The sequence below is a fragment of the Nematostella vectensis genome, chromosome 1, assembly GCF_932526225.1.
Source record: "Nematostella vectensis chromosome 1, jaNemVect1.1, whole genome shotgun sequence".
NCBI lineage: Eukaryota > Metazoa > Cnidaria > Anthozoa > Actiniaria > Edwardsiidae > Nematostella > Nematostella vectensis.
The window spans coordinates 18,535,462-18,554,543 of NC_064034.1; the positions used below are offsets into that span (position 1 = coordinate 18,535,462).

The following is a 19,082-nucleotide window of genomic DNA, read 5'->3' on the forward strand; positions in this document are numbered from 1 at the left end:
CTGAATCAAATTCCAATGGTTTCTGCCGTCATCGTTCACGTTGCCGCCGTCGTTGCTATAAATGTGGACTTATTGTAAACGTATGATATCCATCTAAAAAAGGCAGGCCTCGCATTTAAAAAAAGCCTATATTAGCTGCGGAATTTCACGGTGTTTGCGTTGCGATCTCACGTTTTTTCCGGGTTTCTTTGTAAATGGCGATGCTTAATGGGGCACTCATTCAAATCCGGCGCGCTAAGCCTTGTCACGTGACACAGGAAATGTCGCTCCATTCTGCGCGATGCAAGGTCCGTATTATTTCGCAGGCGTGTTATCAAGACTGGCTAGGGTAGGAGGGCGCATGCGCAGTCATATGGAAAAAGGATCCTGTGTACCTGTCTCGGATTTTAGAACTGGGGCCCAGGTTGTTCACAGTTGTTAATATATGGTCATTTAAGAGGGGGATACAATGCTTTCTTGTTTTATTCATATGAACTTAGTATTAGTACTGCAGTATCCATCATCAGTACATTTAACCCGGTCCGTTTCTCTGCTACTTGACAACGATTCTCCCCTTCTGGCTCCTGTTAGTGAAGTTGTTGTTTCTAGTGCACATGTAGTAGAATGTCCCCGCTTTTGTAACCTTTCGCGGTCCAAGGTCAAAGTACCGACCTGTGTAATCCAACTTCTCATTGTTTTGAGAGATAGCGGACTCTGCAATCAAGATTCAAGAAAAATCCATGGAGAAAACATCTGTCGATCTTTTCAAACTTTTTAATGGTAAGTGTAACAACTAAAGCAAAACGTTGCTGAGCCGGGTATTGCAACATGTATCCCCTGTCTTGTGCTATGGACTGCCAACATAATACAAGTTCCATCAACATCTACCTTTAATCTTATTACCAACAACATCACAGCCAAACTTTACATAATAAGCTGGATCAATTTATCAAAGGTGACCTCAAAGCTCATGCTTTACTCACGAGGGTATGATATGGCCAGGTATTGCAGGTCGTGTCTGTCCAGTCCCAGGAAGGAAGAGTTGTCCAGGTGCATGGGGTAGTTCCTGCCCCAGTGTCCATAGGTGAAAGGTCGGCTTACTGCCTCAGGGTACGCTTTGCCCTCCAAGAGAAGCACATTGTGTCTGTCTGTGCCCGCCTTTCCCTCGCCAGCATTGTCGGCTGGGTTGGTGTCAGAGCCAGTCCACCTAAAGAAATAATTATGTTACTGTTCTTGTTAGAATCAACCTTTCCCACATCAAAAGAGTTATGGGTATTACGGCTGCACGGTCAATTGGGATAGGAGCTTTGATAAGTCTTTACCTGCCCGTTGTAAATCTAAGGAAATTGCCCGTTGTAACTCTAAGGAAATTATACTCATTTTGATAGATACGCTTACTAAAATTGGAGGTATTCATCCCATCTTTTGCTTTTTACTGAAGGTGGACGTATTTCTTCTCGTTGTGTATTTTCTGTCATTTATTTCCCCTCATAGCAAACGTACTAATCATTCCCTCTCACTGTAAACTGATTGGAAGTGCATGTATTTATTCCCTTTCATTGTAAACTTACTGAAAGTGTATATGTTTATTTATCCCGCCTTGGTGTAAACATTTTGATCCTCGTTCTAAATATTTTCGATAGATTCCTATTCATTTCCTCACATCTTAACCATTTATAGTGGAAGTGCATGTATTTATTCCCTTTCAATGTAAACTAACTTGAAGTGTATTCATTTATTCCCTCTAATCTAGTCATGGTAAACTTACTGGAAGTGGACGTATTCGTTCCTCTTCATGGTGACTGAGTTTGGGACGAAGTCGTACTCGGTGGTCGGAAAGACTTGCACGATGTTTCCTCGTTTGCCTCGCACGTTTACGTTATGGATCTTGGCGGACTTGAGGTACGACGGGCGCTTGCGAATGGCAAATGTGTGGCTCCTGAAAACAAATATAGATAGTAAGAAAACGAGGTTCTATCAAAGGTCCTGAAACGGGGCAAAAAAGCAAGGAGGTAAGAGATTGGTTGTATGGATAAGGTCTGAGTTCAAAAGGAAGTTGAAAATGGGACATGTTTTACAAAGTCTAATAACTAAGATTAAACACGAAACCGCGCTATATAAGGGCCTGTGCCAGGCGTTTGTCACCTTCAGTTGCCATTCACCCTCCGAACTGATAACAGCTCCCGGTAGCTCTTTGAATAACAACGTGTATAGAGAGAAAGATTTTGACTTTATCCTGCTGAATTATTTCAAATTACAACAATTCATAGCATAAACTCTACTAGGAATATTCAAAAGGGTTTCACATACAGAATGACAATAAACACTGGTATATGTTGAATTACAATTACAAGCGCTGTTCTGCGATCTGTCTCGCAATCTCACACTTAGCAGCTAAAATATCTACATTTTAGCCTATAAGCTACCCCTGCAGAATTCCTCCTTTGAAAGTAAACCTGTAATATAACAAAGCTTTTGTAAAAAAGTTATTCTAACCACTTAATAAAAGGATGAGCGAATCGCGCGGTACAAACCGCGATTGATAAATATATTTTAAAATCTTCAGCAAAATTGCTATACTGTAGGGCTTAATTTCTCGTTACCATTGCTATTCTTGCTGTTAACGGCTAAAGATTGTCAGTAGAGGCTTTGTAACTCGACAACTCGCCTCTCGTGTAGCGCATTTCGTATAGGTCAGTTATGTTTCAATCAATAAATAACACCCCGAAATTCTTCAATAGTTCTACCCGAATCCCAAGGGACTATTGCACGCATATTCTATAATGTGTAGCGGCTGTAAAGATATTGTGGGCTCATAAACATGGCGGAGACACAAGGACGATTCATGAATGGCCCGGAGAAATCGGCGCGCAATTCGAATTCAACTCAAATCTTGGTCAAATTTTTCGCGAGAATCAGCTCCTCTTGTGCTTCTAGATTTCATATGTGATGTATAAGTCTAATTTAAGTTTCTAAATATGTTTTATTTTTGCCTATTTTTGCTTATTATAATAAGCAAATCGAAGAAATTTATTTTCCCGCTTCGAGTTCCGTTACCACCGGCCATCTTGTAGCACATATCGATTAGTCAAATTGTCCAAAGCTAATAATCATTCGGCAGCTACCATTTTTTGAAACCCTTCATGTATTGAAATCTTTTGAAACCAAGTCATACTGTCTTCCAGTATCTGTAACCCTTCTAGACTTTACCTATCTTGGAACGTCCTCGCGTCCTGGTTCGTGTTGATCTGGATGCGAAGACTGAAGCCAGGCACGTCTGCGAAGATTCTCACGTCGGGATCGTTTCTGTAGTAGTAACCTCGTCTCCGTGTGTGACGTTCACTTAGCCTATTGCCATTGCTATCCTTCAGGTCGTATTTGTCTTGATAGTAAAATGCGTTAGCGATGTCCGGTCGGCTGTTGCGCTGGTAGTCCGTAGTGGGGTCCCACGCTGGGTAGTCACCCGTGGTGATGTTGTACCTCATAAGATCAAATAAACAATACTTCAGGAAACGATAGCAACAACCGACATAGCCCCAAAACAAACTGTGAAGATCAATTATCGATACTTTATGATTTTAGATTTGTTTATTTAAACCAAGTACAGTATCACAACAGGATTACTGGTAAAAACGCAATTAAAGAAGGGAAGAAAATGATTTTCACCACGCTAAGGTTTACTCTAGAACAAAGAGTTGACGATGTCCTTTACATTTGTTAAAATATCGCTGGTCACTGCTTTCGAGCAAAAGACGAGGCTATCTCCCGCTTAATTCTGTGGAATCCCGGCCGACGCCCCGTCAGGTCTTGCAAGCGGACCTTCCCTACCACATTTCCGCGTTTCCACAGGACCTGCCATCTGTCATGGTAAACTGTTGTGCAAGATATCTCGGCCGAGGCCGTAGGATGATGATGAGTTGACATCATCTGATAACGTCATCAGCAGCACTTACCTTATTCTGAAGACACAGCGCTCGTGAGGTGTGTCGGGAACGTGCCAGTCGTACTTCATGAACTCCCCACCGATTGCGTTGCCTTGGTGATTGTCACGTGACCATGGCGAGGGCAGGCACTCTGGTGCGGTCAAACCATGTGACTGGGAACTGGTCCAGACGGCGTTGGTAACTTTCTGAAAGCAAGACCAAAATTGGATTTCGATCAACCACTCCTTTGTGGTTGTTTATAATTGAAAATCCACGTTCGGTGTATTGGCAAGGAAATTTAAAGATAAAATTTAAAGATAACAATCTATGATTTATGTCTGTTCTTGACGATATTTAATAGAAAATGTCTTGGTTACTCGCTTGAATTAGCCGATGGAAATAAATCTTATATGCTCCCGGCATAAAAATGACGGCGTTATTGGCTTTCTTAAAGAGAAGTTTAAAGGTTAAGGAAAATAAAGCACTAATATTATAATGCACACAATGGGACCGTGATTAAGTTATAGATCAAAATACTTAAAAGTATCTTCAAAACAGAGTAAAGATGTCAAGGCACCTATTATATCTTGATCTTTATACTAAATTGTGCATGAGGCATGTTAACGTGTCGCACCTCACATGCCTCCTTGGTGTTGGGAATAACAAACTTGCTGTTCTTGAGGAGTTCCTCGGGAACCTTGCACTTATAGCGGTCCTTGACATTCTCGCTCTCCCGCGTGTACATCGAGCATCGTGTCACGTTGTTGGTAAATATGGCGATATCCTGACAAATGGAAAAAGGAACCGTGAGATAGCCAGTCTATACTCACCTTAACAGACTCTTTGTGTTGATCACCTGAGAAAAAACAACCAAGACAGAAATCTCTGCTAAGGAGTTGGGTTTTGGAGAAGACAGGGTACGTTCAAGATACGCCCCTCTAGGGTTGAGACAATGCATATCTTAGCCCTCCTGGTACGTGTACATACTTATTTTGTGGACTGTACCTCTTGCCACACCCCACGACCACGCCCCTGCGTGGTGTTCCTACCATGGTTCTGGGTGACGTTTCCTCCGTTGCACGCCCCTAGCTTGATGACACGCCTCTGTGTTGTACACCCATCAGGGAGCTAGGTGACATGCACCCCGTTGCAGACCCCATGGTTGATCACCTGCCATGTACCCTATTGTGTACCCTTACCCCCCTCCCCCTTGCCCAAGGGGGCGTGACCCTATAACATGTGCACCTACCCTCCATGGTGTTGGGTGCCAGTACGGATAGTAATCACGCTCCTCTGGACATTCGTAGCCTCGTCTGTTCCCATTGTTGTTCTGGCGTGTGTACTTGGCGGTAATTCCTCTAAGGAGCTAACGAATAAAGGCAACATGATTTTTGGCAAAATAATCCTATGAAATGATGAAGATGAAGTTGAATATATCGCTAGTGAGGACTGTTTTCAATGACTCCCCAAAATATAATTTAATTGTGTCTTGGTTATGGTAGCCTGCGTGCAGACGAACCCGACTAAGTTCGTCTGCACGCAGGCTAGAATAAGGGGGTTACACCATATTAACGAGTACTTCCCCCTCACTCCTTGTCCCAAACCAGCCTTACCCGATTTTGCCCAAACCAGGTTTACCCAATTTGGCCGAAACCAGCCTTACCCGATTTGGCCCAAACAGGCTTACCCAATTTGGCCGAAACCAGCCTTACCCGATTTGGCCCAAACAGGCTTACCCAATTTGGCCGAAACCAGCCTTACCCAATTTGGCCCAAACCAGCCTTACCCTATTTGGCCCAAACCAGCCTTACCCTATTTGGCCCAAATCAGCCTTACCCGATTTGTCCGAAACCAGCCTTACCCAATTTGGCCGAAACCAGCCTTACCCAATTTGGCCGAAACCAGCCTTACCCGATTTGGCCCAAACCAGCCTTACCCGATTTGGCCGAAACCAGCCTTACCCGATTTGGCCGAAACCAGCCTTACCCAATTTGGTCCAAACCAGCCTAACCCGATTTGGCCCAAACCAGGCTTACACAATTTGGCCCAAACCAGCCTTACCCGATTGGCCCAAACCAGCCTTACCCAATTTGGCCCAAACCAGCCTTACCCGATTTGGCCTGAAGCCGCCATACCCGATTTGCCGTGAACAGTTCCTATCAGCTTTTTAAATCCCCCCAAGCTCTGCTCCGTCTACAAACATACTCGCGCTTACCCGATCTGCCGTGAACAGCCCCTTGTGTCTATTAGTATGTAGTTCTGTTTAAACCCGGGGGAAGACTCCCATATAAAAATGACGGGGATGCTCGACCTATCTTTAAGGGGTTAAAATCGGTCAGATGTGCTGTCGCTTAAGTTCCAAAGAGCTGCTGACCTTAGGGGTGTCCGTAAGAGATAATAAAAAGGGATCATTCTAAAATGATCTTTTAACGCACTTTATGGCACCAAGCTGTTGGCTACTGGCGTATGATGATCGCAATAACTATAAAACGTTGTTTGGGTCCCCTTCATCGAAAATCAGATTAATATAAAAAGTTTAAAAGCCACGCCCATTTTGCTGTCTCTTAGGGGTAACAAAAAATTGAAAAGCCACGCTCATTTTGCAATCTCTTAGGGATCAATATCTTTTTCTTGTCGAGCACCCCTGTCATTTTTATATGGGAGTCCTCCCGGGTATTTAAATCACACCCCTTACCTCTTGGCTGAAACGAATCTCGCCCGATCGGCCCTCAATTGACCCATTTTTTTACCGATGCAGTCTATTATAACTCCTTCTTCCCCCAAACCAGTCTTACCCGATCTGCGGTGAACAGCCCTTTGTTTCTTTCTCTTCTCCTGCACTCGTTGTAGTAGTCGTAATCCTCGTGCATCCCAAACCTTAAATACACATCCGTAAAATTAGGTAAAAGCTCTACGACCTTTATAAATCTTTTTAACAAACCAAACAAGCAAGAGAAGGGATGGACAAGTCTCTATATTAGGGAATAGCTGTCAGTGTTTGGCTCTCTATCAATGCTACTAAAGTACTACCGAAAAGATAATCACTTTCGTCTGTTACTGCATTGAACCCTGTGCCCTACGTACCTCGTGTCGGTATTACAATTCTTGTTCTCGCAGGCATTCGGGTTATCCGGGATAGTACTGCAAGAAAATACGAACTTGATGAGGATGTAACGTGCTGGCGATAACGAAACGATGGGACAGTAATAAGTCAAGCGTTCAAGGTGTTCATATCGCGAACTTTTTGCGCGTTAGCCAGCTTAGCAATCGCAGACGGCTTGGAGGCACAGACCCCGCGCGCCTGGAGAGAAGGATGGAGCCAATGTAGGCAAAGGGATGCTTCCTAATCCTTCCCTCTCCCTAGCGCGCACCTCGTTTCCGTCTCTCTTTCCAACCCTTTGGGCTTGCTACACAGGTTCTTTGCGAGCAGGATCTTATAGAGTATGAGGTAACATTCCGCGCGCCAGTTTCCTTTGCACAATTTCTGCCTATTATGGAAACAGTATTTATCTTACAAAGTCGTTCATGTACCAACCGCATATGTACTGAAGGGCTGAAGGACACTCTTTGTCAAGGGAGAGGGGGTAGTTACTTACGTGTACTATAGGACTAGCACACACTCACTTATAGGGGGGAGGGGGCAGTTTTACTTGCGTCAAGTCCCATCTCGCACCAGGTCCCCACACATGTACTATAGGTCTGGCACACACTCGTTGTTAAGGGGGGAGGGGTAGTGTTAATCACTTGCGCCGAGTCCCATATCGCACCAAGTCCCCGCACATGTACTGCAAGACTAGCTCACGATCGTTGTTAAGGGGGGAGGGGTAGTGTTACTCACTTGCGGCGGGTCCCATCTCGCACCAGGTCCCCGCACATGTACTGCAAGACTAGCTCACACTCGTTGTTAAGGGGGGAGGGGTAGTGTTACTCACTTGCGGCGGGTCCCATCTCGCACCAGGTCCCCGCACATGTACTGCAAGACTAGCTCACACTCGTTGTTCATGTCTCCACACGAATGCTGGTTCGCCCTGTGGCAAATAAATCAGTTAATGTGGATATAACCTTGAACTAGAAGTCATCGTGTTAGTTAGCTTTAACGTTTAAACAGAGAGGGGACTCCATGTCATACCATTGAACTTGAACGTGTGATCCGGTGTAGTAGTACAGATTGCCCACATTGTGGCCGCCGCGGTTATTGTTCTGGGAGTCAAAAAGCCTTCAGAAAAGAAAATACAAGAGGATACGTTAGACTAAGTACAACGGTCCGTTATCTAGACTAGAAAGACGAAAAAAAAACCTGGCCAGAAGGATATCAGAATATCAATATACATTAGAATATTCTTTTCCAATATTTACAGCCTATTGCAACTGGAATCATTGGCTGTCATCGGAGTCCACAGGTTGAAGAGCTGCCTGACCCTTTTTTCTCCGAAAAAAATCATTAAAGAAATATCTCTTAGTTCCTTGAAAAATTGTAGCGGAGTGTGATGAATAAAAAAAAAGATGGCAAACGAGATTGTGCCAGGCTCGTGATGTTAGCTCGAAGGGGATACTACTTTTTTACTAACCTGTTGGCGTTGCTTCTTTCACGTCCGTTTTCATCGAGTCGATTATTACTACCCCTATAACGACAATTAGAAAATGATCACTGCCACTCGACCAATCAGCGCCTTCCATTTGAACACCTAAATCTCATAGTAATTAAGGTGTCAAGCGGCGAGGGCATTGAACAATAGGGAATTAGTGGGAAATGTAGTTAGTAATTAGTGGTTATTTACTAAGTGATTAGTATTCCCTGAGTTGCACCTTTATTATAATTGTTTTCCAGGAGGAAAACAATAAAAACAAAGTTGCAACTTAGGGAATACTAATCACTAAGTAGATGACTACTAATATCTAACTAACTACAAACCTCACTGAAATGTCCCTGTTATTCAAAATCCTCAACTGCTTCACATCCTAGAGAAAAACAAGAGCGGCAAAATTACAATGTTTATTGTGTTTACTAATATCAAAGTTATTCACAAATATTTCAACATAGCTCAGCGATGGAAAGAAAGAAAAAAAACCTGAATAACATGATTTATCCTTCTCTTCTCGCGTCTGCAGAGCGTACTTTTTCGTGTTTTTGACGGGGGATTCGTTCCTGCTCTCCGTTTGCTTACTTTCTTTCGCCGAGTGTTTTTTTTAAAACCTCGCGCTTTCTTTTTCGGGAATGGAATAATCAAGCGCTCCGGCTTCGGGTCTTGCAGAGTTGACTCGCGCTATGCATTCGCAGATTTTTGTTAATTCGTGCCCTAAATCCCATAGAACACGAGCAGACATTATTTAACACTTACGAAGAAGCCAACTTTCATTAAAAGCTCTAGGGGAAGTGGCATTGTGTACTATACAGTGTAGTCTGTGCATCCTAATAAAAAAATAGGAGAAATCTTCCTCTGTGCTTTTCGAAAATATAGTATTTTCAAATATAGGTCCTACCTCGGGTTGTGCAGGTTTATGTCGGCACAGACCACGCCAAACAGCGCGATGATCAGAGCAAAACTTCGCATTACAAGTAGGAACAAGGCTTCCCAGATCACTCCTACTCTTGTCGAATTCAGCTTCGTCTACGACTTTGTGGGAAAAGTAAAGCTCTTATAATAATCACCCTATTGTTTCCTTAGTACACTTTTATTGCATGCGAAACAATGGGGAAAAGATGGAAGTATGTTCAGCTGTGCAACTTCTCAGGTAAGGCTTAAGTTTCGCCTTTTTCTTCATTTCTCCAAACCTTCCTTTAACTGACGAACTTCAATAGCGACTTTAATCTTATGATGCCTGGATTTGGTTGTAGTGAGAAACGCTTGTCGAAGACGACAGTAGAGTTTTTTGTATCAATATCAAATGGCGGTAGGTAGCTCAAAATATAAACAAAGGATGGTAAAAGTACTTATTCATTCACCGGAGTGTTTATAGCGTTCAATACGCGGCAAGAGCTGTGTAAATAAGATACTTAGTATGTTGATCTGAAGAACAAAAAACATGGAATTGCCTATTAGTCAACGAAGAAGGAATAACCAAGACACAACAAACACAAACGCTCTCAAGTTAATGGTTCTAGCTTTTATCCCCAGTCTCGACAAGCTCTTATTGTAAATACAGGTTTAAAAAACTTGTTTAAAAAATACTTTAGGGAGTCTTTGTGTTGGTTATTAGGTATATCATGGGATATAAAACTTTCCTTGTTATACAGTGACGTTTTAAGAAACACGAAGAATTTGTTGCTCTCTCTCAGTCGAATTTTTTTTTTTTACATATTTAGAATTTTTCTTTTCCCGCTTAGGCCTAGACAAATTTTCCAAACCAACGTTATTCTAGTAGTTTTTCTTATGGTTTGTATTAGTAGGCATTTTTAGGATCCGGGGAATCGAGGTCAAAGGCGCAAAATAGGCGAAACAAGGCCGGCGAAGGAGGAGGGGCTAGGAGCCGGGAGTCAATAGAAAGGGTAGAGAGGTTGTGAGAGGTCTTCTCCATTCTTTCTCTTCTCTATCTCCTACCCAATCCCCCTCCGCCGCCTCGTTCTTGCGCCTCGTTTCGCTCATGTTCTTACAACACCGATTATCTCTCTTCTTGTATATATTTTTTTACGTATTTTGGCTTGTTTGAACAACATACGACCGGCCAAGTGTAATGATTAAAACGACAATGAATACAATGTTCTCCCGTTTTATTTATCTAAACTTTACAATAGTTATCATCAGTAATTCAAATTAGTCTGTTGCTCTGCTACTTGACAACGATTCTCCCCTTCTGGCTCCTGTTAGTGAAGTTGTTGTTTCTAGTGCACATGTAGTAAAATGTCCCCGCTTTTGTAACCTTTCGCGGTCCAAGGTCAAAGTACCGACCTGTGTAATCCAACTTCTCATTGTTTTGAGAGATAGCGGACTCTGCAATCAAGATTCAAGAAAAATCCATGGAGAAAACATCTGTCGATCTTTTCAAACTTTTTAATGGTAAGTGTAACAACTAAAGCAAAACGTTGCTGAGCCGGGTATTGCAACATGTATCCCCTGTCTTGTGCTATGGACTGCCAACATAATACAAGTTCCATCAACATCTACCTTTAATCTTATTACCAACAACATCACAGCCAAACTTTACATAATAAGCTGGATCAATTTATCAAAGGTGACCTCAAAGCTCATGCCTTACTCACGGGGGTATGATATGGCCAGGTATTGCAGGTCGTGTCTGTCCAGTCCCAGGAAGGAAGAGTTGTCTAGGTGCATGGGGTAGTTCCTGCCCCAGTGTCCATAGGTGAAAGATCGGCTTACTCCCACAGGGTACGCTTTGCCCTCCAAGAGAAGCACATTGTGTCTGTCTGTGCCCGCCTTTCCCTCGCCAGCATTGTTGGCTGGGTTGGTGTCAGACCCAGTCCATCTAAAGAGATAAAGATGTAGTTTCGTCTTTTATATTCCTATTCGTGGTTGCTTATCAGCTCGGCGTACATATCTTTACATATATATTTTATTTTCACACTTCAGTACGGTTAGTCAGAGTGCGATCCAGCGGGTAAATAAATCGGCTTACTATTCTCATACTATACTCTCGAAAATCGTCCATTCAGACATAACAGCTATGGTGTGCACTAAACGAATGACAGTATACACATAATTACTGGAAGTGTACCCAACTTCACCTTAAACTTAGAAGTGTTTGTATTTATTACCTCATTTTGAACTATCTGAAAGTGTATGTATTGATTCCCTCTCATGGTAAACTAATTGGAATTGTATTTATCTATACCCTGCCATGGTAAACTTACTGGAAGTGTTTGATTCCCTCTCATGAAAAACTTACTGGAAGTGTATGTACTCATCCCCTTCATTGTAAACTTACTGGAAGTGGACGTATTCGTTCCTCTTCATGGTGACTGTGTTTGGGACGAAGTCGTACTCGGTGGTCGGAAAGACTTGCACGATGTTGCCTCGTTTGCCTCGCACGTTTACGTTATGGATCTTGGCGGACTTGAGGTACGACGGGCGCTTGCGAATGGCAAATGTGTGGCTCCTGAAAACAAATATATAAAAGAGAGCGAGTAAGTAAGAAAATGGGAATATAAGGAAAAAGAGGAGGAAGGGGGTGATTATCTGGAGAAGGTTCGAGTTCCAAAGGAAATCTTAAAAAAGAAGAATAGAGGTACTCAGGTAGAACGGGATAACCAAATGGTCTATAGGCTTCGCAGCTCTCACATAAGGAAACATGCTTTTTATAGTTTGAAAGCTAATTGTCATTTGTCAGCTACCAAATATACTGCTCTTCTAAAAGACTGGCTTTCTGAAACCTATCACGATTCTACCTGTCCTCGAATGTCCTCCCGTCCTGGTTCGTGTTGATCTGGATGCGGAGTTTGAAGCCACGCACGTTTGCGAAGATTCTCACGTCGGGATCGTTTCTGTAGTAGTAACCTCGTCTCCGTGTTTCAAAGTCACTAAGCCTTTTGCCTTTCTTATCCTTTAGGTCGTATTTGTCTTGATAGTGAAATGCGTTTGCAATGTTGGGTCGGCTGTTGCGCTGGTAGTCCGTAGTGGGGTCCCACGCTGGGTAGTCACCCGTGGTGATGTTGTACCTCAGAAGATCAAATAAACGATACTTCAGGAAACGATAGCAACGACCGACATAGCCCCAAAACAAACCGTGAAGATCAGATGATCGATAAGGAAATATACATCATGGTTATTACACAAACCATGTCTAGAGAAACTAAACAGCTGTGTCTGTACAAAACCATTCATGCAAAAATACTTCATACGAACTTTTCTACAGCTAGTACGTTCTTTTACATCGACCTAGATACATCCACACATACATTCTAGATACATCCACTAGAACAAGTCGTCATCTGATGACATCATTAGTAGGACTTACCTTATCCTGAAGACACAACGCTCGTGAGGCATGTCGGGAACGGTCCAGTCGTACTTCATGAACTCCCCACCGACTGTGTTGCCCTGGTGATTGTCACGTGACCATGGCGAGGGTAGGCACTCTGGTGCGGTCATGCCATGTGACTGGGATTTGGTCCAGACGGCGTTCTTAATTTTCTAAGAATTAGAGAGAGGAAAATTAAAGAGTTCGATGGGGAGAAATACACGGATGGCGAAATGACGTGCGATTAAACTTTATGTTTATCACGCACCTTGCATTCTTTCATGGTGTCAGGAATAACAAACTTGCTGTTCTTGAGGAGTTCCGCGGGAACCTTGCACTTGTAGCGGCCCTTTACATTCTCGCTCTCCCGCGTGTACATCGAGCATCGTGTCACGTTATTGGTGAACACAGCGATATCCTGAGAAATAGAACAAGGCACCGTGTGACATAGCCATAGACATTTAAGAAGGCACCGTGCGATGCTTACCACGCGCATGGTTATAATGTTCAATAGTGTAAGAAAAACTTCAAGTGCCCCGCGGGGCATAGTTTGTATATCCTATGAAGTACCTTACGCACACTTTTCGTCACATTCTTCTTCACTTTTTTCCTGATTATTTCTTTATAATTTTTGGTAGAGCGGTTCACTTCACACTTGCGGTGTGATTTATCTCATGGTATCCCCATGGTTACCCCGCGCTCCAGTGTAGTGCAGTGTACCAGTGGGGTAACATTGGTAATAAATCTACACCCCTTGTCCAAGGCAGCGCCCTGTACCTGCCTTCCACGAGACATACCTCTTTCAGGGGCGTAGCCAGGTATTGCAGAGCCCTTTGTCCATGGTTGATCACCTGCCATGTACCCTATTGTGTACCCTTACCCCCCTCCCCCTTGCCCAAGGGGGCGTGACCCTATAACATGTGCACCTACCCTCCATGGTGTTGGGTGCCAGTACGGATAGTAATCACGCTCCTCTGGACATTCGTAGCCTCGTCTGTTCCCATTGTTGTTCTGGCGTGTGTACTTGGCGGTAATTCCTTTGAGTTTCTATGACGTAAAGGTCATAAAATACTACCGGTCTAATAATTTTACTGATTTATTTATTTCTATAGTTACATCTTGTGCTGCTATTGAAGAACAAAGCCACCGCTTCCTCTCTCTTTTTTACGCGATCTGCCGTGAATAGCTCCTTTTTTCTATTGTGTGTAGACCCATTATAAACCACACCCCTCAACTCCTGGCTGAAACATCTCGCCCTAAATTGCCCTTCTTCCCCTAAACCAGCCTTACCCGATCTGCGGTGAACAACCCCCTGTTTCTTGCTCTATTTCTGCACTCGTTGTAGTAGTCGTAATCCTCGTGCATCCCATACCTTAAATACACATTCGTAGAATTAAATGAATGGCTCCCAATTGCGACTTGAACCCCTGTGACACTCTTTTAGGGTGTGCATATGTGGGTGTTATAAGTGAACAGATAGAACTAAACAAACGTGTTCGTGATTTACCCTACCTCTTATCGGTATTACAATTCTTGTTCTTGCAGGAATTCGGGTTATCCGGGATAGTACTACAAGAAAATAAGATTGTTATTGAAGGCTTTTCCGCCGCCCGTAGTTTTGGCAAGTCATCCGATCTCGCATCAGGTCCCCTCCTCACTTGTACTGTATAGGCAACTAGCCGTAATTGTAAAGGGGGAGGGGGGGTGGCCAGTGTTACTCACCTGCGCCAAGTGCCATCTCGCACCAGGTCCCCGCACATGTACGTACTAAAGGACTAGCTCACACTCGTTGTTTAGGGGGGAGGGGTAGTGTTACTCACTTGTGCCAAGTTCCATCTCGCACCAGGTCCCGCACATGAACTGAAGGACTAGCTTACACTCGTTGTTAAGGGGGGAGGGGTAGTGTTACTCACTTGCGGCGGGTCCCATCTCGCACCAGGTACCCGCTCATATACTGAAGGACTAGCTCACACTCGTTGTTAAGGGGGAGGGGTAGTGTTACTCACTTGCGGCGGGTCCCATCTCGCACCAGTTCCCCGCTCATGTACTGAAGGACTAGCTCACACTCGTTGTTAAGGGGGGAGGGGTAGTGTTACTCACTTGCGGCGGGTCCAATCTCGCACCAGTTCCCCGCTCATGTACTGAAGGACTAGCTCACACTCGTTGTTAAGGGGGGAGGGGTAGTATTACTCACTTGCGGCGGGTCCCATCTCGCACCAGGTCCCCGCACATGTACTGCAAGACTAGCTCACACTCGTTGTTCATGTCTCCACACGAATGCTGGTTCGCCCTATGGCAAATAAATTGTATAAATATGTAAAATGACCAAGACCGAGAACAGCATTAAACGCTCAACACCCATAAAAACTAGTGTATGCAAGGGAAAGCAGGTAAGGGAGTCCTGGGTAAGGGGGGGGGGCTATTGGGTGATGGAGGGATGTGATACCATTGAACATAGAAGCAAGAGTAGTAGTAAAAGGGAGGGGGTAAAGGGTTGTTGGAAAGAGAGTAGTACCATAAAAGGGGAAGGGGGCTAATGTCATACCATTGAACTTTTACATGAGCCTGCGTAGTGGTACAAGGGGATCGTGTGAGTGTAAGTGGGGGAGGGGGGGGGGTTGATTTAATGTCATACCATTGAACTTGAACGTGTGAGCCGGTGTAGTAGTACAGATTGCCCACATTGTGGCCGCCGCGGTTATTGTTCTGGGAGTCAAAAAGCCTGAAGAAAACAAAGCCATTGCTAATAAATCAAACCTGACGTTGTGTTTACCCTAACGAAACAGGGGAGCTTTTGAGAGAGGTTCCCAGGCGAGGTAATTATTTTTCGAAATTGTTAGGGGGAGAAGATATAGTTAAGAACTTGGAGAAAGATTGAAAAGTATACTGCCCACAAACAAACGAAACACTTCAACATTTCTTCGTATTTTTCCCTTCTAAAAAGCTACAGCGACAATTTTCTTGTTAAAGTACCAGTCCGAAAGTTTGGAAAGTAGGTAGCAGGAATTCCAAAGTTTCGAAATATTTACCGCTTAATAGGCAGGTAGTCCTTAAAAGTTACAGAGATCTTTCCAAAAGTTTTAGATTATGGCTTATTAAAGCGTTTTAATCGGGGAATGTCCACGTGTATTTTTACCAAGCAAAGATGCTTACTAAATTTAACGCAAAATTATTTGCTCTCGTGTGCAAAAATACGAACGGCACGCTCTCAGGTGCTCGCCAAGACCGAGCACGACCATTATACTCACCTATTGGAATTATTTCTCTCACGCCCATTTTCGTCAAGTCGATTGTTGCTACCCCTGAATGAAACGGTAAAAGACGTAGTTTGAGTGAATTTTCTCTCTTTAAAACCTAAACAAGCGTTTTGGATAAAAAAAGGTTGTAGATTTTACCTCGGATTGTATAGGTTGATGTCAGCGCACACCACGCCTAACAGCGCGATCATGAGAGCAAACGCTTGCATTGCAAGGCTTACAAGATCACTCCTCTTCTCGAATTCAGCTCAGACTAACAAACCCTGTGGTAAAAGTAAAGCTATTTTATTTACCAAAGACACATTTATTGTGAAGCAAAAAAGATGGATGGGAATCTAAAGGCCAAGTAAAACTAAAAACATGTTTATCGTCCTGATAAGATCAAAATAGGGAGCATGCGGCCCTTTTTATTTATTTTTATTTATTTATTTTTCCATCTTTGTTTCTCCTGTTTTAAAAGCAGCAGAAATACCTATATATATATAAACATTGATGCGGCCCCGAAAAAGGATCGGGCGGGACGATTAACATGTCTTTACTTGGCCTAATGGAATACGACATATCCGTATATTCTGCTATTCAGATGTAAGTAAGTAAGTTTTGAATAAGATATTAATGCTTTCATTCAAAACGCATACTTTACAAAAGATCCAAATATATTTTTGGAACACCTCTTTTAATAACAATACACGGTAAAAGTATAGTAATGACTTTATTTGTCTAGCAATAAAACTATTTTCCATTCCGATATTTATAATTTCTTTGTCGGATGTCGTTGAGTGCAAAAAAAAAAAATGTTTTAGAAACAATATTTTCACATTTTCCCCTTTTATACTCCATCCAAAGAAAAAAAGTTGAAAATTAACCACACTTACAATTATCTCCAGATGCAAATTGAAAGACGCTCTCCTTTTTTGTAATTATATCAATTCGGAAACAGCGATAAGATAATTAATGGGTCATTGAAAGTTGAAAACTATCTCAAAATTAATAGCCGGGCTCGAATTTCTCGCTATTTTTTCCCAAGCGCTCGCTGAATTGGGACAGTTTTGCTCGGATGGTTGCTTCTCAAATCAAAGGTCGCCCGTGGTAAGCTCTTCAATTTTTCTTCAATAAGAATTAGGCTTGGAGAGTTGGCTTAGAGATTACACAGACAATGCCGCAAGCACGAATGTCGATATATAGCTTGAATTAATCACTTCTCCTTCCTCAAAAAAGCGTAAATCAGATTTCTATTGGGTCTTCGTTAGTTGATTATTAGAGTGTTGTTGACTGCGTCTAACAGCCCAGTGATTTCGGATTGAGTCTTTTAATCCACAGAAAACTAGGCGTTTTCAAAGGAGGTGGATATTTTCCTGTGCCCCGAAATCAAGCAAAATGGCGGGTGTAACAGTCGATTAGCAAGCGTTTCCAAAAACAAAATTCCTCTAATGCCAGTTTTATTTACTAATACAATTATACCATTTCCATTTCAGAGGACATTGGCTTTAAAAATTTCTACCTCAATGGTAATGGCATAATTGTTAAATAGACCGTATATACCGGCAATATATTTCACGTGCTCGTTGCGCGAAATATTTGTTACTCAAAATGATTATTTCTCGCACACGACAGTACTCATGCTCGCAAAATAAAGGCTGCTGTTCTCGAATGCTAGCGAAAACCGTTAACTCTCCCTTAAAAAGAGACGAATATCAGTCGCGAATGCTACAAAACACAATGATGAACATTTGGTTACTAACCTTAAAAGCTGACTCGACCGAACTGGAAAATGTTTGGTGGGACTAGCATTTATATTGACTTGACTAAAATAACATTACGCAACACCATTCAGGAAAAAAGTTTGATAGGGAATGAATGAAATGTTTTTTTAGCTATTCAATGGAGCTTCAACAAATGTAAGAATGTTATCGGGCGCAATCTAGTAGTCGCATTGTTATTCTCGGGCACTTTGGCCCAAAGCCACGCACAAAATTTATATTTGTTTAGATGTATCTATATATTCAGTTAGTTGCGCTGGTATTTTCAAACGCTCTGTTTATTTTATGAGCGTGTGAAAGTCCGAAGTCTTTGGTGCGAAGTTAGGAACAGCATCATAAAAGCATAAACGCAGCAACATCGATTGTCGCATGACCTTGTTCTGCACCCAAAAGTTATTACTGGGATACCTGTGTTCTTCTCTTCGACAAATCCGTATAATTGGATTCTTAACCCCGTTTTTCGTCGTTGATTTGCGATTCTACACGAGGGGGAGACTCGACGAGTCCAGACTACTGTAGTCACATATAGACTGTCTCAAGACCTAAGAAATGTCTTCAAGTCATTAAAATGCTCTGTGCACTAAGAAATGAACTAGAGGTAATCTTAATCGCCTACAGGGTGCGCGCGCACCCCCCCTTGGCGGCGAAAAAGTGGGTCATTTCTTATTAAGGAATCTTCAAATACTATGCTTTTTCCATATGATACCTATGACTGCGCATCCCCCCTCGGCCAATCCTGGGTACGCGCCTGGCCTATATGACGTTGTCTACTCCAGACCTGATGTTAAATCAGGTCTTGATAAACAGTGTTTTCCAGAGGCTGATGAAACTCGAAAACCAATAAAGTGTAGTCCTCTGTTGCTAGTAATAACAAATGCCTTCCTTTGATTTGTTATTGTTCTCTTTCTAAGGTAAAACCTCTATTCATTGAATGTCTTATTTTATATCCTTATATGGATAGTAGTTTTTTTATCCTTATATGGATAGTAAAGACGGAAACTAAAACACTTGTATTTTCCTTATTTTTACTAAAGAAGATAGGATAATAAATACATATAGTCGGGTCGCTTAGCGCACAAAAAGAGCTCAATTTATACACAGCGGACAAAAGCACCAAACTTGGTATAATTATAGCCTATGAGATGGTAATTAATAGCGAGACCGGTGCCCACCGGTACCATTAGCGGATCCATAAAGAAAGAGCAATTATTTTTTTTTTAAATCTGGTGTTGCGGGTACCCTGTGGTGAA

The 19,082-nt window shown here is 42.7% G+C and overlaps 2 protein-coding genes across 2 annotated transcripts; both read right to left on the reverse strand.

Moving 5' to 3' along the window:
- Positions 1–444: 444 nt before the first annotated feature.
- Positions 445–9,535, reverse strand: LOC116619347 (protein DD3-3). Its single transcript, XM_032384051.2, has 13 exons — positions 9,384–9,535; positions 8,471–8,524; positions 8,032–8,118; positions 7,835–7,930; positions 6,987–7,043; positions 6,698–6,779; positions 5,152–5,268; positions 4,537–4,686; positions 3,933–4,108; positions 3,190–3,459; positions 1,748–1,918; positions 963–1,186; positions 445–693 (listed from the first exon to the last, which is right to left on the reverse strand). Exons 1-13 carry the CDS (start codon positions 9,452–9,454, stop codon positions 533–535), a joined length of 1,716 nt encoding a protein of 571 aa, XP_032239942.2. The 5' UTR covers positions 9,455–9,535; the 3' UTR covers positions 445–532.
- Positions 9,536–10,594: 1,059 nt separating this feature from the next.
- LOC5514446 (protein DD3-3) lies at positions 10,595–17,909 on the reverse strand. The gene is made up of 14 exons (XM_048725852.1): positions 17,815–17,909; positions 16,211–16,335; positions 16,064–16,117; positions 15,451–15,537; positions 15,010–15,105; positions 14,328–14,384; positions 14,106–14,187; positions 13,746–13,862; positions 13,084–13,233; positions 12,813–12,988; positions 12,244–12,513; positions 11,784–11,954; positions 11,101–11,324; positions 10,595–10,831 (listed from the first exon to the last, which is right to left on the reverse strand). Exons 2-14 carry the CDS (start codon positions 16,279–16,281, stop codon positions 10,671–10,673), a joined length of 1,716 nt encoding a protein of 571 aa, XP_048581809.1. The 5' UTR covers positions 16,282–16,335; positions 17,815–17,909; the 3' UTR covers positions 10,595–10,670.
- Positions 17,910–19,082: the final 1,173 nt, after the last annotated feature.

Bases quoted from the DNA above. Each gene is read 5' to 3' on its own strand.
- LOC116619347 (XM_032384051.2), bottom strand. From the start codon at position 9,454: ATGCGAAGTTTTGCTCTGATCATCGCGCTGTTTGGCGTGGTCTGTGCC. The intron at 7,044-7,834 runs GTGAGTAACACT...ATTTTCTTGCAG, and splicing joins CGAGATGGGACCCGCCGCAA to TACTATCCCGGATAACCCGA. The intron at 1,187-1,747 runs GTAAGTTTACCA...TTATTTCTTTAG, and splicing joins AACGAATACGTCCACTTCCA to GTGGACTGGCTCTGACACCA.
- LOC5514446 (XM_048725852.1), bottom strand. From the start codon at position 16,281: ATGCAAGCGTTTGCTCTCATGATCGCGCTGTTAGGCGTGGTGTGCGCT. The intron at 12,989-13,083 runs GTGCGTGATAAA...TCTAATTCTTAG, and splicing joins ACACCATGAAAGAATGCAAG to AAAATTAAGAACGCCGTCTG. The intron at 12,514-12,812 runs GTAAGTCCTACT...TGATCTTCTGAG, and splicing joins CGTTGTGTCTTCAGGATAAG to GTACAACATCACCACGGGTG.